Genomic DNA, 15,749 nt, shown 5'->3' with positions numbered 1-15,749 from the left:
GGATAGGGTTGAAATGTTCCCTGTCAAGTCATAGTCAATATACTATTAATTGGTTTGCTTCAAGAGAAGATAATAAAATATTTTATAGGTGCAAAGTAGTGTAGCTGCAGAAAGAGTTCACCAGGAAATAAGTAAACAGATGTCCTGTGCATTCCCAGTATATATTAATTTTCACGAGCATCAAGACAGTTCATTTTTACTTAGCTTTCTTTGTTTGTGAAACAGCATTGCACTGTGGAGGAACGTGCCACATAGAGAGAAAGGAGGTAATATATAAAGTAGGACGTGGACCTCTCTGGATCCTTCATCCTCTAAGAATCAGAGATGCGTATGGGTGAATTAGGATGAAAAAGGAAGTTAAGTAAAATTTTTATCTGCTAGGTGGAATCATGAAGTAGATGAAACCAGGGTGCTTAGAATTAACAATGAGCTCTGCAGCAGAGGGAAGCTTAAAAGCAAAGCAGACAGCAGCCTATTACGTCGTGTCACAGTGTGAGATGTTCACTCGTTAGGAAAACGTATTTTCCCATCTTCCAAGACTTTGACATGAATGCATTATCAATATGGCACAGTAATCTGTAGTATAAATATGCTTCCGTTTGCTGTGTTGATAGAAACCCTATTTTTAAAAAAAATTTCATTCTGGAAACTTGGTATAAAAATTATTTATAGTTAAAGCAGTTTATTTGGAAAATAGTTACTGTCACGTAAGAGCACAAGTGGACCAATAACAAAAATAAAATGGGTAGTAGTTGGTCTGTAACTACATAGGCTAAAGTGTTGTTAAACTTAGGGATGTGGGCATGATTTTTTTTTTAATATAGTATGCTATTGGCAGCATACAAATTGTCATATTATTGTAAATTTATGGAGAATGTCTTTTTCCATTTAGATTTATGGAGAGAATTCTTCTTGTGCAGGAAGAGCATTGAGGAATATTATTATCATTCAGGCAGCTGACCTGATAAAGGACAGAGTGAACCTCAAGGGATTTTACAGGTAACACAGTTTTCTAACACTTTGTCAAAAATTCTCCTTGAATAATAAAAGAAAAATGTGCTGAAATCATAACCTTGATCCAGAGAGCTGGGCTTTTCACTACTGGGACAATTTGTTTGTTTGAAGTGTCTATTTGGGGGTACTGATGGTGATTTTTCTCTTTAGATGGTAGACTCCTGGTTCTGAAGTCAGGGTATGGACTCTCCAGGTGCAAGTGGATGGGTTCCTGAGAGAGTCTGCTCTGCTTCCTCTGAAATGTGCTGTTTTATAATATTTGTACTGGGCATGTGCTGCTTTGGGACTTCAATAAGCATAGGTCCCTTCTTCAAGGACCTTATCAAGGCTCTTTGAGGACTCTTGGGAAATTGAATGGGAGAGGGAATTCTGCTCTAACTTGCCCAGTGAGGATGAGCCCCTCCTTGGGCGCTGCAAGGAAGGGGAAGGGCAGGTGGCAAAGGGTTAGTATTTCTCCACCTTGGCTTGTGAATAAGGGCAGAGGTATGAAAGTAGATTGATGGGCTAATGCCCAGTTTTAAAGTACAGCCGGACTAAGAGAATAGTCACTTAGAAAGTTGAGAACACATTTTCAATTCATTGAGCCATTTACAGAAAAAACAAAAGTGAATTATGAGCTTTTTATTTCATCAACTCAAGGTACTAAACCATACCAAAAAATACCAAAACTACATTATAAAAATAAAACAAAAAGAAAAAATTTATTATCATTTTTTCTTACAGAAATGAGACTGCAATATACCATAAAGAATAGGAAGAGTACTCAGAATAAATGACACCACCCCCCTCCAAAAAAAGGAAAGGGGCACTTGGGTAGCACAGTCGGTTAAGCACCTGACTCTTGGTTAGCTCAGGTCATGAGCTCACGGTCACGAGATAGAGCCCTGCCTCAGGCTAAATGCTCAGAGTGGAGTCTGCTTGAGACCATCTTTCCCTCTGCCCCTCCCCCCCAAATAAATAAATAAATCTTAAAAATGGTAGGAAAGATTCTCAGAATAAGGACATTTCATTAAGTTAACTAAATTTAGCTTTATCACAAACTCATTGTTATATTCCTGTTTTTTCCCTTTGTCACAGTTTGGGAAAAATTTCATCATGGCCTGGATTTGGGGTATAGTGATTCCCAACCTTTTTGAGTAAGAAGACCTCCTTTTTATTGAGACATGACTTAAAATGCACAATTCTTAAGGGTACAGCTTGAAGAATTTTTTATTATTATATACACCTATGTAACTATTATCCATACCCTAGATAATTCCTTAATGTTCTTTTCTCATCACTATCCCATGCTACCAACTACTTTCTAAGAAGACTCTTGGCAGAGGGGCGCCTGGGTGGCTCAGTGGGTTAAGCTGCTGCCTTCGGCTCAGGTCATGATCTCAGAGTCCTGGGATCGAGCTCCGCATCGGGCTCTCTGCTTGGCGGGGAGCCTGCTTCCTCCTCTCTCTCTGCCTGCTCTCTGCCTGCTTGTGATCTCTCTGTCAAATAAATAAATAAAATCTTTAAAAAAAAAAAAAAAAGAAGAAGACTCTTGGCAGAATCTGAGGTACCAGTGAGCAAGGGAGGGAGGGGAGGCTGGGAGAACTACAGTGAATTAATACTTTAAAATCCCATGCTAAATTTTTTTAAAAGATTTTACTTATTTATTTGAGAGAGAGAGATACAGAGCACAAAAATGGAGTAGGGAGGCCAGAGGGAGAAGCAGACTCTGAGCAAGGAGCCCGATACGGGACTTGATCCCAGGACCCTGGGATCATGACCTGAGCCGAAGGCAGATGCTCCACTGACTGAGCCGCCCATGTGACCGAAAATCCCACATTAAATTAACCACATTAGTACATATATAGGTTTTGAAAAATATGACCTAGGTTAGACATGATCTATTCTGTTGAGAAAGCATGTTTTTGTATATATGGACTCATGAACCTCTTGAAAAATCTTACCCCCTACTTTCCAACCCTCTGTAAGCAATTCATAGTCTGAGGTCTGAGAACCTTCAGTTTAGAGTCCGGGCCAAGTAGACATGACAGGTGAGAACAGCAGTTGCACTCATGGCTGGACCACTTCACATAGAGCCTTTTGAATTTTTTTTAATAGTTGATATCAACTTTAAACTTATCTAATTATTTTTCATTTTTAAAAAATAAAAACTGATTGAATAAAGCTTTGGGTCTAGTCATGAGCAGGCTCCTGTGATTCTTTTTAGCTACCACCCAAGTCTATGTGTAAGACCTGTCATTGCTCTCAGTGCTCTACGTGGTCTCCATGGATAGAGATTAAAAAAAACATCGGGAGGTGTACGTTAATGAGGTTCATGGAAAAGAACCATCTATCCAAGTTAGAACAGATTTAGGGTTCGGTGGGAGTTGAATGGGGAGAGAGCATGTGCTGTGCTATTTCAGAGTCCCTGTGTCTGGACCAGAACTTCCTGTCTTTCACAATATAAGGACTGATTAGTGCCCGGGGTCTAAAGATAGTGCCGATGTGATTGCCCAGGAGGAGTCATTTTCCTTTGTCTGGTAGTAAATTGAGGTGAAGTGGTCCCCATGTGCTACATGAGAATTACTTTCAAAACTTTGAGATGTTTTCTATTCCTTTTGCGCTCTAGAAAAAATCATACTGGTTTCTGAGACTTCAAGTAAGTCTCTAAATACCATCACCCCATTTACATTTGAGATTAGGGTTCTTTCTGTCTGCAGTACCATGAATGAATTGCTAAAAATGTAACTAGAGACAGAAGGAGACCAGAAACTGGAGCTGAAATCATGTTTAGTGTTATAGCAGTCACTTAGCTTGGTAGCTGATCACCTCCGTATCACAGTGTTCCTGCCTCATAGTGCAGCTCGTTAGATCTACATGTACTCAAACGGTTTCTGGATCCTTTACAACACTGAAAATACCCTGGGAGGTAGAACTGGGTGTTGAGATCGCTCCCTCCCATCTATCCCCTTTCTTCGTCTTTGCTCTCCCCTGAGTCCTGTAAGCTTTAGGTATGGTGGCTGCATTCTTGCAGCCCTGGCCAGCAAGTCAGGAGAGGAGTGCAGTGCAGGGGCCTCTAACCTCATGCTGTCTGCTTTGGTGATATTAATCATAGTGTTGCTCTCTGTTCCTAGTGGGGTTTTCCCTCGTGCAGATGGGTTGTTGAAGGATATTTGAAACACAACTTGAGAAAGTTGGGGGTGGAGAAGGGGATTCTGAGCACCTGAAACATAGCTTGCTGGCCGGGGTGGGGAGCTCCAATGAACTGTTATTGTCATGGCAGTGTTCTGGCGATATGTTTCAGTGTGTGGACTCAGCTCTGCTCCCCAAGGCAGAGTGAGCCCTTCTTAGTGAGAAGCCAGAGCTGGCGGATTGGGGCTTTGTAGTCACCAGGGTCTTCTGGGCCCCGTTCAGCCACACTGCGTAAGAATCTACACAGTAACCGAATCCCCCCAGGTGCTCCTAAACACAATTTTGAGAAGCCCCAGTCTAGGACACTTCTTCTCCATAGCCTGTGAGCAAGGCAAACATACTCACCCATCTAGCCACCTTTTGCAATTTGGCATTTTGGTTTGCTTAGTAAATGTTTGGCTGTGTCCTGTTCTGGGTGGTCAGATGGTGAGAGCAGTTTGAGGACTGGATTGTTCTTAGAATAGGGATTATGATGATACAGTGTTTTAATCCATAGGATAAAAGTGTTTTACAAGGTCAAAGATGCTGGGTAATTGACAGAGGTGTTGAGGAATTAATTAACACTTTGAGCCTTTAACATGAAAGGTGTCTTATAGAATTAGAAGTTAATATTGACTATTTTGTCTGATTGCCTAGCTTATTGTGGTCTGTTTTCTCCTTTTTCAAAAAACATCCATTTATTTGACAGTTAATCTTTCTAATGTCTTAACACTAACCTGCAATTAAATGCGTCTGGTATTGCCCTAATTGCCTTAGAGTATCTTTCAAATAGTGACACTTCCCCCCCCACCCCCACAAAAAAGGATGCTTTATCTAAAGCAGGAATATTTGTTCAAATACCTCAGCAAAGGGGTGCCTGGCTGGCCCAGTCCATAAAGCATGCGACTCTTGATCTTGGGGTTGTGAGTTCAAGCCCCACATTGGGCATTAAAAACAAAAACAAACAGACCCAAAACCACAAAACAAATATCTCAGCACAAAAGTTTATTTTTCCTTTTACCCCTGAAAATGTAGGGCCTCATGGCATTTCTTCACATTGTTGGTTACTGTGTGATTTCTAGGTATTGATGGCTATGGCCAGTCATGAAAAATAAGCAGTATTTTTCTGTTTTAGGAATAAAATAAATGTTGATGTGTTTTGGTCCTTAAATACCAAATACTGAATAAAGACAACCATTTACACGATGCATCTTTGAAAAAAATAAATGGGGACATTTTCATAAGGGAGAATGATTTTCAGTGAAATTTCTGCAAATGAAAACTGTATTTCAGCAAGTTGTCTTCTTTTGGGTTTTCAGCTGAGGCTGATAAAGATGAAAAAGTAGGCATGAAAATACTGCTTGTAATGCCCAAATTGGGGCATGTTTCGAATATAGCTGTGTATTTTAAGACAGATTACAGGGGATATTTTTGTGTGTGTGGTTAGTGGAATCCATCATACACATCTGGGTTTGTGGGTTTATGAGTTTACGACTTAGGCTGCTTAGCTAGATTGCTTAGATGATATTAAAAAGAATAATGGTTGTGGTGGTGCCTGGGTGGCTCAGTGGGTTAAGCCTTTGCCTTCGGCTTAGGTCATGATCTCAGGGTCCTGGGATCGAGCCACGCATCAGGCTCTCTGCTCGGTGGGGAGCCTGCTTCCCTCTCTCTCTCTCTGCCTGCCTCTCTGCCTACTTGTGATCTCTCTCTCCCTGCCAAATAAATAAATCAGATCTTTTTTTTTTAAATAATGGTCGTATTTATTGTTCTTTGAGACAAATTTTAAGATTTAATGTGTTTGGAGAGTAGCAAACAAAACTCTTTACGGCTCACTGTGGTCCTAACTTTGTGTAATCTTCTTGGAGTTACTTTGTTCTCAAAAAGGCTAGATAAAAATCTACAAAGAGTTGAACAGAAGTTTATCACCACCACCTTAAGATACTTGTCTTACCAAGACAGAGGCATTATCTTTATATAAAGGTTCACTACATTTATTCCTTCATTTGTTCAACTACATGTTTTGAGAATTTGCTTTGTGCCTGGAATGTTCTCACTGTTGAGGTTTAGCAGTGAGTTATGTCTGTAGTCCCTGATATCCTGAAAATGATTCTGAAGTGACAGAAGCTGATACTATTCATTCAGAAAGATATACAATTACTACTCCATGGTAGGTGATTTGAAGCAAAAGCATAAGAAGGTGTGATTCTAAGTTTTCTTACGGAAGTGATAGTTGAGCTGAAATCAGAAAAATGAGTAAGAGTTGCTGGTTCATTTATTATTGAGTCCCTTGGAAAGGATAATATTAAATATCAATTCTTGGGCAAATGAGTGGCAATAATGTCTTACTATGAATGGTTTTCCTTTTGTTCAGGAGGAGCTGTGTTGGGTCAGAGCTGGTAGACTGGCTTCTAGAACACTGTCCTTTTGTCCAGTGCAGATCTATGGCCATAGGGGTCTGGCAGCTCCTACTGGATATGGGAATTATGTTATCAGGTCAGTATTACATGTTTTGTGAAGCATAGAAGTGTTATTTTATTAAGCTACCAGAACAAAATTTACTTGATTTTCGAGGCTGTTACAATCTGGATGGAAGTTATTTCCACAGGTAAATATTTGCGTTCTCTCACATTTTATAAACAAAAATGACCAGTCATCTTTTGGTTGTTAATTCTCACACCTTTTGTAAAAACAAGTAGGTACTTGCTGATTCATAGACTATGTCTAAGCGTCTTTCCCTTACCCTCTCCTCTACTCAAGAGCCCGCTCACAATTTTTTTTTTTTAATCAGTGACATCTTTAGTTGCTCTAAATGTGTGATTTATCTAGCTGTACTTAAAATAATTATCAGAAACTGATTTTATGAGTGGAATGTTATGCCTTTTTAATTGACTAATCATGAACAATTAGAGATATGACCTATGAAAATTAGCTGTTTAAATAGAACGCAAAATTGATGTTAACTAGCAACTAAAATAGATGGCAGATAGTGCTTTTCTTAGTTGAGCCCAGGGAATTAAAGGATTAGAAGTTAAGCAATTCAGAGTCTTAATTTAGCTTCATCATGCAGGTGCTAGTTGGTCACTCAGAAGTTCCTTTGTACCCATAGATAATAAATATTGAGGGTGAGAGAGCATAGTAAGGTTTGGAAAGGCTTATCCAAGTCCCAGTGTAGTACAGATGGGGATGTGGCTATAATTTCAGTGAGTCGTTAATACCCAGCACCTGATACTCTGATTTAGAAAAGTGGTAACTACTTTTGAGGGATGTTACCAGCTTGCTCATTGAGTCTCCTGTTTTGGTGAGCAAAAAAAATTTGTGTCAGTATTTTTTTAGGTTAAGTCTCCAATTCTTGATCCCTTTTAAAAGAGCCTTGGTGGCGCTGACATCTTGAGCTAGATAATTCTGTTGTAGGAGCCCACCCTGTGCATTATAGGCTGTTCAGCAGTGTCATTTTCTGTACCCACCAGATGCCTGTAGCACCCTCTGGTAGTGAAAACCAAAAATGTCTCCACACATTGCCGAATGTCCCTTGGGTGTCACAGTTGCCCCTGATTGAGAGCCACGGCTTTAAAACTTGGGATAGTTTTGTATTTGTGTATCACTCCAGCAATTAAATCTATTTGTTTGCTTTGAGACACACAGAAATTCTCCCCACTTTTTGAATCGTTACTGATTTCACCTGTCTGTGAAGCAGAGGAATTGTAAAACCCATATGAATATGCTGGCTAAAGCCTCAAGTAATAAAAATAGGTTGGTCAGTAAGTCCCTTTTAATTCAGTGGAATTGTGAGCATGAATGGACTTAGATGATGTAATTATAGTCCTACCCCTTGATTCTCCCTAATAATTAGCCGGGCTTTTAATTTATTATTTGGTTTATGACTTTCTAAATAATAGACTTTAAAAAACAGATCCTCCCCTTTTTTGTTTCCAACAGTGGACCAGAATTTATACTTTCAAGATACCTATGTTTTCTACCAGTTTTCTTCTGATGAATGTAGCTACTTGTACTGTGAATTTGAAAGGGAAGAAGAATGGCAGAATGGTGTCAAGCTTTTACTGCAACTTGTACCTCTCATTCCGGCTAGAGCTGGCATCTGTGAACTGTAAGTAGATGCTCTTTTGTTCTGATATAAAATTATTCTCAACTTAGAGAACGCTTCCTGTTTCTGGGACTGTGCTCTGCTGTTTAAGGTCACCATCTCCTTTAAGAGATAGCTGTCCTGTTCCCATTTCTCATGTGCAAGTTCAGAAAGGTAAAAGAAATGACTGGAGATTAAATCCAGCTAAAAAAAATGACTGAAGTGGTATTCGAATCCCAGAAGCGGATGCCTGGCCAGCTGTGCTATTCTCTGTCTACTTTAATCATCACTGTATGAGCAGTAATCTAAATTAGAGGTAAAGATCATTTGGCTTAGGTTGAAATAAAATAATAACTGACATATTATCTGCTCTCCACATCGTGACTTTCCTAAGAAAGAGAGCTTTCAGTGAACAGACCTTTTTGAAAATAAGCGAGAAGCAACATTTGGCAAATTAAAACACGTGAATCACAATCACATGAAGATAGTGAATCACTATATGATTAAAATGAATTAAAATTCATTAGAGAAGCCTTGGGCACAGAGCTTGAGTCATGATATGGTGCTGTTGACACGTCTTTGTCTCTCCACGGAATTCATGATAAAGCTTATTTTGGAATAGTAAATTTCAGGTTAAAACTTTCCATCAATAATTTTTCCATATTCAGTTTTCCAAATATGTTCCCATACTATTGACTCTCAGGTCTGTGAGATCAGCAGGGCAAGTGGTGTCATTTTTATTTCATGGGTAGGAAAGTGGGTTCCAGGGGAAACACCTATAATCATCACAAAGATGAGTTACTCTTAAAAACAAAACAAAACAAACCCACAAAACTGGACAGTTAATCCAGGCTTTTAGAAAAGAAATAAGGGGCGCCTGGGTGGCTCAGTGGGTTAAGCCGCTGCCTTCGGCTCAGGTCATGATCTCTGGGTCCTGGGATTGAGTCCCGCATCGGGCTCTCTGCTCAGCGGGGAGCCTGCTTCCCTCTCTCTCTCTCTCTCTGCCTGCCTCTCCATCTACTTGTGATCTCTCTCTGTCAAATGAATAAATAAAATCTTAAAAAAAAAAAAAGAAAAGAAATAAGTGTTAGGATATTAATGAGACACCGTGCTAATAGGTTGATTGTAGAAACATGTCTTATGTCAGGAACTATGCTAACTGCTTTGTATTATTTCATCTTCAGTTGAATTCTAGAAGTTAGGACTATTGTCACTATTTTTAAGTGAGGAAAGTGAGGCACAGAGGTCAGGTAGCCTGTCCAAGGTCACACGAGTGGTGAGTGGAATGTTAGAGTTTGCGTCCATGCCCATGTGATCTAACACCCACTCTTCTAACACCTGCCAGAGTGTGTTTGTTCCAGGAGTTATAGGGGTCATTCCAACTTCCCCTTCTAAGACACTATAAACAGAAGCTATAAAAATGTTAGACTCTGAAATGGTTATGACTTTACCAACACCACTGCACATAGAGGACCTTGGAATAGTAAAGCAAAATTCATATGTAATTCTTCACTCAACTGTCTAAGCACAGAAGATGTTCTTCAGTGTAAGATGCTTTTAACAGAGGTCAGAATTTCCTGAGAAAAGTCAAGGAGCATTTTAATAAACTTTAATAAGCTTTCCAAGAAGGAGCGTTTGCTTTGGAAGCTAGAGATGACTGTGACTCGCTTTGATGCCGTGGGACTGGCATTCTCTAGCAGCTCTCCTTCACCACTTCCCATCCTGCACGCAGGAAGGAGGAGGGGCCAGCCCCCTGGGTGCACGAGGGTCACCAGGGGCGTGAGGGCAGCTGAAATGAGCTTGCAGGCAGTCCTCGCTCCACTGCTTTCTCCCTGACTCGGGCAGCAGATTGGAATGCCACTGGGGGAGATGACCTTGTTACAGGGAAACCCTGAGTCCCCTCTAGAATCTAAAAATTACTTTCAAAATTCAGTTTCTAATATTAGTTCCAGATTACCTGCAGTCATTTGTCATACCGATCACTGAGCACCAGCGTCACACCTCTGGAGTTGAGAATCACTCGTGCCTTGTTTATCGGCAGGTTTTTTATTGGTGGTAGTGTGAACATGCACATTGGCAGTGGTCATTCCTCTGGGGCAATTGTCACTGGGGAGCTATGGATCCATCTGTTCCATATTATAACTACTAACTATAAACAGGTAAAGTTAATGAACCACAGAGAGTCTCTAATGGCAGGAGATAGGTGTATACACATGTATAACATATGTGTATATAATATACAAACATATAATTTTTTTTCTATGCTACAGTTATAAGCAAACCTCTAAGCTAGGGTAAAATTTTTGGCTAAATTTTGGAAAGCCAAGGTTGAGGTTATCCAGACTTGGAAGAAATTATGGTCAGAGAAAAGGTGCCTAGGGACACTGTCCTCTTCCAGCTGTGATGGCTCAGCCTTCCTGTGGCTTGATGCATGTGATTCCCATTGTAACTTCTGCTCTCATCTGGTGATCCCCATTCATTCTAACCCCCATCTCACACCCGCTTATTCCCTCCCGCCCCTGTGGTGCTCTGCTCCTTCCTGGGCCCCTTTCCTTATCTAGTCAAATTCTACCCACCCCTCAAGGGGGAGCCCAAGTCCTACTTTGACTACAAAATTTACATAACGTCTCCAGTTCCTGTCTGTCCGACTTTCAGAAACTAATGGTGCTTGCTGTTTGCTTCCGAAAATTTTTCCATTCTTCTGTGTCATTAGTTCTGTGTTACCCATTCTGCTCTCTTAATCTGTTTTTATCCATTCTACTGAAATGGCCTCTCAGGTCCTCTTGATTCATTAACTTACATCATCCATTCATGAGCTGAAAATCCTGTCCTGTGGTCCTTTTGATATTTGAAGGCTATTAAAGTCTGTATATGTGGTTCTGCATTAGGTCCCTTTAATTTGTTGAAATCTCTGTAAAATTATGTGAGGAAACCACTTAACGTCTCTATGTAAACACAATTCTGTACAAACGTATCCTTTTAAAGTGGATTTTTTTTCCATTTAGGAAAGAAGGCTTAAAGCAGGATGACAAATGGATCTATTGCAGGTTTCTGGGCTAATTTGAGGGGGGAAAATCCCATTCTATACAAAATAACTTTTACATCCAAACTGAGTAGATAATTTCAACGGAGTGTTGAGAGTACCATCTCTGGGAGAAAAAATAGCAATCATGGTATCTTATTCAAACTGAAAGCCAAATCAAGTCATCCAGAATGGACTTTTTTCTAGCTCTTATTTATTTATTTATTTATTTTAAATTTTGTGGAGGGTGGGGCGCCTGGGTGGCTCAGTGGGTTAAGCCGCTGCCTTCGGCTCAGGTCATGATCTCAGAGTCCTGCGATCGATCGAGCCCCGCATTGGGCTCTCTGCTCAGCGGGGAGCCTGCTTCCTCCTCTCTCTCTGCCTGTCTCTCTACCTACTTGTGATCTCTATCTGTCAAATGGATAAACAAAAAAATCTTTAAAAAAAAAATTTTGTGGAGGGTGGGTGGGCTGGGGGCGTGGGTGTTGTTTAGAAATGCTGAAGTAACAGCATAGGGAAAGACAGCCTAATCGAACCTTCAGGACTAGTGAGAAATTGGAGGACTTACTCTGTGAGGAACCTTGGCTGTTTCAGTTTAACTACCCTTACAGCAGCTGCCAGCTTACCAGGGAGCAGTAGGGCTCTGAAAGGACTGAGTCTATGAACCTCAAATACATGAAACTGTATTCTCCAATTACAGGACAGTTTACATTTAAGCTGTTATTTAAAGAGTTCTAGAGGATTGCTCAAAGGTAACTCATGCTACACCCAGACATGTAAAGAAAAATGTCATGTCTTCATTTTTTCTCTCAGCAATCTATTATTTATTGTCCACATGAGCCTCCATCTTGCTTGGTAGCCAGAAAGAAGGGAAAGAAGCCCATAATTTTAGTTTAATCCAGTTAAGTTATTCTAATAAGGTAAAAGGCTGAGGAGCATATTGTGGTAAAAAGGTTCAGTCTGTGCCCACTCCCTGTTCCTCAGGAAGACAGTCTCTGGTATGTGGTGAGTGGTATTGGTCTCTTAAGCCTGGTAGAGAAGGCTCTCCTGTCAGGGTGGGCCCTTTCCCATCCCCACTGATTTGCCTAGTGGATGGGCAGCCCCTTCCGTAATGATCCCTGAGGTATAACTGGGGTGTTCTGTTGTTATCTGCTGTGGAGCCTGGGGCTGGTACAAGTTGGGTTTGTCCATCCTGGCTGGACCACTGTCTGTTCCTCCTGCCTGGCTGGTGGGACTTCCTGTGTACCTGCTTGTGTTGCTGGTGCTCCTGAGGGTCTGGCTGTGATTTCCACAGAGAGTCCATTCAGCCCTATCACCTCTGTTCAAACAGCTCCCTCTCATGGCATCCCAGCCTGTCTTTTCCTGATTCTAACTATTAAAAAAACAAAAACATGTTTTATTGTTGTTATTCTTATTTAGCAGGGGGCTTAGTTAAATGGTATCTTAACCTCAGTCCAGCAGGTTAATGTGAGTTTATTAGCGGGTTCCCTGAGCGGCTCAGTCGGTTGAATGTCTGACTCTTGATTTCAGCCCAGGTCATGATCTCAGGGTTGTGAGATGGAGCCCTGCATTGTGCTCTGCCCTGGGCGTGGAGCCCACTTAGGATTCTCTCTCTCTCTCCCTACCGCTCCCCTCTGCCCCCACCCCCAAACCCCTTTCCCTCTCTAAAAAAAAAAAAAAGAAAAAGATGACTTTCTTAGCATTCATTATTCCATGCTCTAGGCAGAGACGCAAAAGGATACTTGAGGTAGATGGCACAGGGTGCCGGGCCTGCAGCTCGGAAGAGCAGTGGCATGTCTGGGCAGCGCGAGGTAGGTCGCCGCAGCTGCCGCAGGGAGTCACAACGAGAGGAACTCAGGTTTTGAGAAGAGTGGGGAGCACGTCTCAGATGGAGCCCCCATAGGGAACACAAGCATTATCTTTACATCGAAGAAAGAAAATGACCTACCTGTGTGTCGTCGGTTCTGAAAGAAGTAAAATACAGTTTGTTACTTGAATTCATAGTAACGTTTTTGTCGTATGTTTGCTTAATCAACATGTACAGAGTTCATGGTTCTGTGATCCATTTCTATGTAAAAGGTGTCTCCCTACTTAAAAAATGGGGAAGAATTGGCTTAGTCACTTGGCCTAAGCTGGCCTGGAAGTGACAACAGTAATAAAATCAATAGTAGCAGTAATGATGAACACTTCTTACAATAGAGGTTTGAAGTTACAGATGAAGGAGCTGCGGCAAGGCAGGCTGCAGTGATGTGAAATGAAGGCCGAAGGTGAACTTGGAAGTGACCTCTGTGGCAGTGGTTCTCAACCATGACTCTTTCAAAAAGAAGGAGGCGTAATATGAGATCTGTTGAATCAGGCATGGGATGGAGAGCTGAGACAATCATATTCATATTTAAGTTCTAAAGGTGAGGCTGATATGCACCAAAGTTGAAGTCTATAGTTCTATAAAGTCAGCCATACAGAAAGTGCTTGGTTAAGTGGTAGGAACCGTGAATGTTAACTAAATCAAAGTTGTAAACTACTATGTAAAGAAGTCAGATTAATGCCATTATGATGAAGATTTTATCAAGCATGGTACTTACCGCCACTTGGCTGACACTCCTGAAATTCCATGCATTTAGCTTTATAAACAATTATTATTTGGAAGGGAGTCTGGAGTCCTTAGATAACTGAATTTGCTCCCCTTAGCTTTTAGATAAGGAAAAGGGGCAGGGAGAAGAAGGTCTGGGAAAAGGCAACTGCTTGTCACCGGTACTCTTCCTCATCAGACTTTCACTGACCATGAGGTTTGTATGAAGTACAAGATTGTGCTTGGCCCTGTGGGAATACAACTCTGTGTAAGTAATATAAGAACCTTTAGGAGGCCAGCATGATTAGGACAAAGTTCAGAAAGAGAAAATGAATGTGAAAACCAGGAACTTACTCAACAAATTTTAGTAGATGGAATCCATCATATATACAAGTGATAATACATCATGAAAATCTGGAGTTTATTCCAGGAAAAAAGGGATGGTTCAAAGTTTAAAAATCAACCAGTATAATTCATCAGATTTAGTCTAACAGGAAAAACTGTATGATAAACTCCATAGATACAGAGAAAGCATTTGAAAAAAATTCAGTATCCATTCGGGATAAAAAGTCTTGGAAAACTAAGAATATAAGGAAACTTCTTCAATCTGATAAACCTTACATAAAACCTATGGCTTAACTTAATAGTGAAAGACTGACTACATTCCCACTAAGGGAACAAGGCTAATACATATCCTTTTAATCACTTCTCTTCAACACTAGTCAGTGCAATAAGGCAAGATAAAGAAGTAAAAGATATACAGACTAGAAGAAACAATATAGCCACCTCTTTTTGCAGAGGACCCAATTATATAAATAGAAAATCCCAAGGCATCTACAAAAAACCTACTGGAACTAATAAGCAGGTGTAGCAGGGTCATAAGATATAAGGTCAGTGTACAGAAATCAACTATGTTTCTATGTACTAGCACAAAAAACACTCTAAAGTACTTAGGTACAAATCTAAAAAGTGTGCAAGAGCTGTATGTCAAACACTTCATGAGTGATAAAAAAAAAAATAAGACTTAAATAAGAGGATCTCGCCATGTTCATGTAATGGAAGCCTCTGTATTATTAAGACCTAATAGTCCCCAGACTGACTTACCTTTTCAATGGCAGTCATCTCCTTGTCTGTTGGCCTCACCATACCTGCATAATAATACTACTTTTGGAAACACTGACCTCTGAACAGGGAGTGTCCTGGTGCTCAGTCCTCAGACTTCTTTTTTTTTTTTTTTTTTAGATTTTATTTATTTATTTGACAGAGAGAGAGATCACAAGTAGGCAAAGGGGCAGTCAGAGAGAGAGGGAGAAGCAGGCTCTCCGCTGAGCAGAGAGCCCAATGCAGGGAGAAAGATGTGGGGCTCTATACCAGGACGATGAGATCATGACCCGAGCCGAAGGCAGAGGCTTAACCCACTGAGCCACCCAGGCGCCCCAGTCCTCAGACTTCTTTCTCTGCTCTTAACTCTGGCTGTGTCCTCACCCAGTTCTTTATTTAATATCCTCCCCACAGTGGTGATTTCCAAAATTCAGATCCCTGTCTGCCCTTGGCACCCTACATATGCTAATGCCACCACCACCCTCCACCCTGTCACCTCCTCTCCTTTGTTGTCCTTATCCTGCCTAACTTTGCCTTGTCTGCCTGACATGTTTAAGCAAGGTAAGAATCCATTGGCATTCTTGATTTCTGAACTGGCGCTGGATTAACATCTTCTAAGTGGGAGATCAACTTCAAATCCACCATTCCTATGTCCCAAACCTACCTTTTATATTCCTGACTTTTCTTAATTAGATTCTCATTTTATGCTCTTTGGGGAATAGGAAATAAATACTGGATAAGTAAACTTTTTTTGAGTATTTCTCAAAAAAAGAATCATGATGGAACTTGGCACAAGTTTTGTATTAGGATCA

The 15,749-nt window shown here is 40.7% G+C and overlaps 1 protein-coding gene across 2 annotated transcripts in view; it reads left to right on the top strand.

Moving 5' to 3' along the window:
* RAPGEF5 (Rap guanine nucleotide exchange factor 5) overlaps positions 1–15,749 on the top strand; it is a 228,595-nt gene that overhangs the window by 46,969 nt on the left and 165,877 nt on the right. For both annotated transcript variants that reach the window (XM_047694569.1, XM_047694570.1), the window contains exons 3-5: positions 893–999; positions 6,536–6,657; positions 8,101–8,269. In XM_047694569.1, coding sequence (XP_047550525.1) covers positions 893–999; positions 6,536–6,657; positions 8,101–8,269 — 398 coding nt within the window. The remainder of the gene's footprint in view (positions 1–892; positions 1,000–6,535; positions 6,658–8,100; positions 8,270–15,749) is intronic.

Source organism: Lutra lutra, chromosome 11 (genome assembly GCF_902655055.1).
Source record: "Lutra lutra chromosome 11, mLutLut1.2, whole genome shotgun sequence".
In the NCBI taxonomy this organism is placed as follows: domain Eukaryota; kingdom Metazoa; phylum Chordata; class Mammalia; order Carnivora; family Mustelidae; genus Lutra; species Lutra lutra.
The sequence above is the reverse complement of the archived record's forward strand: the minus strand, read 5'-3'. Positions and strand labels throughout refer to the sequence as shown.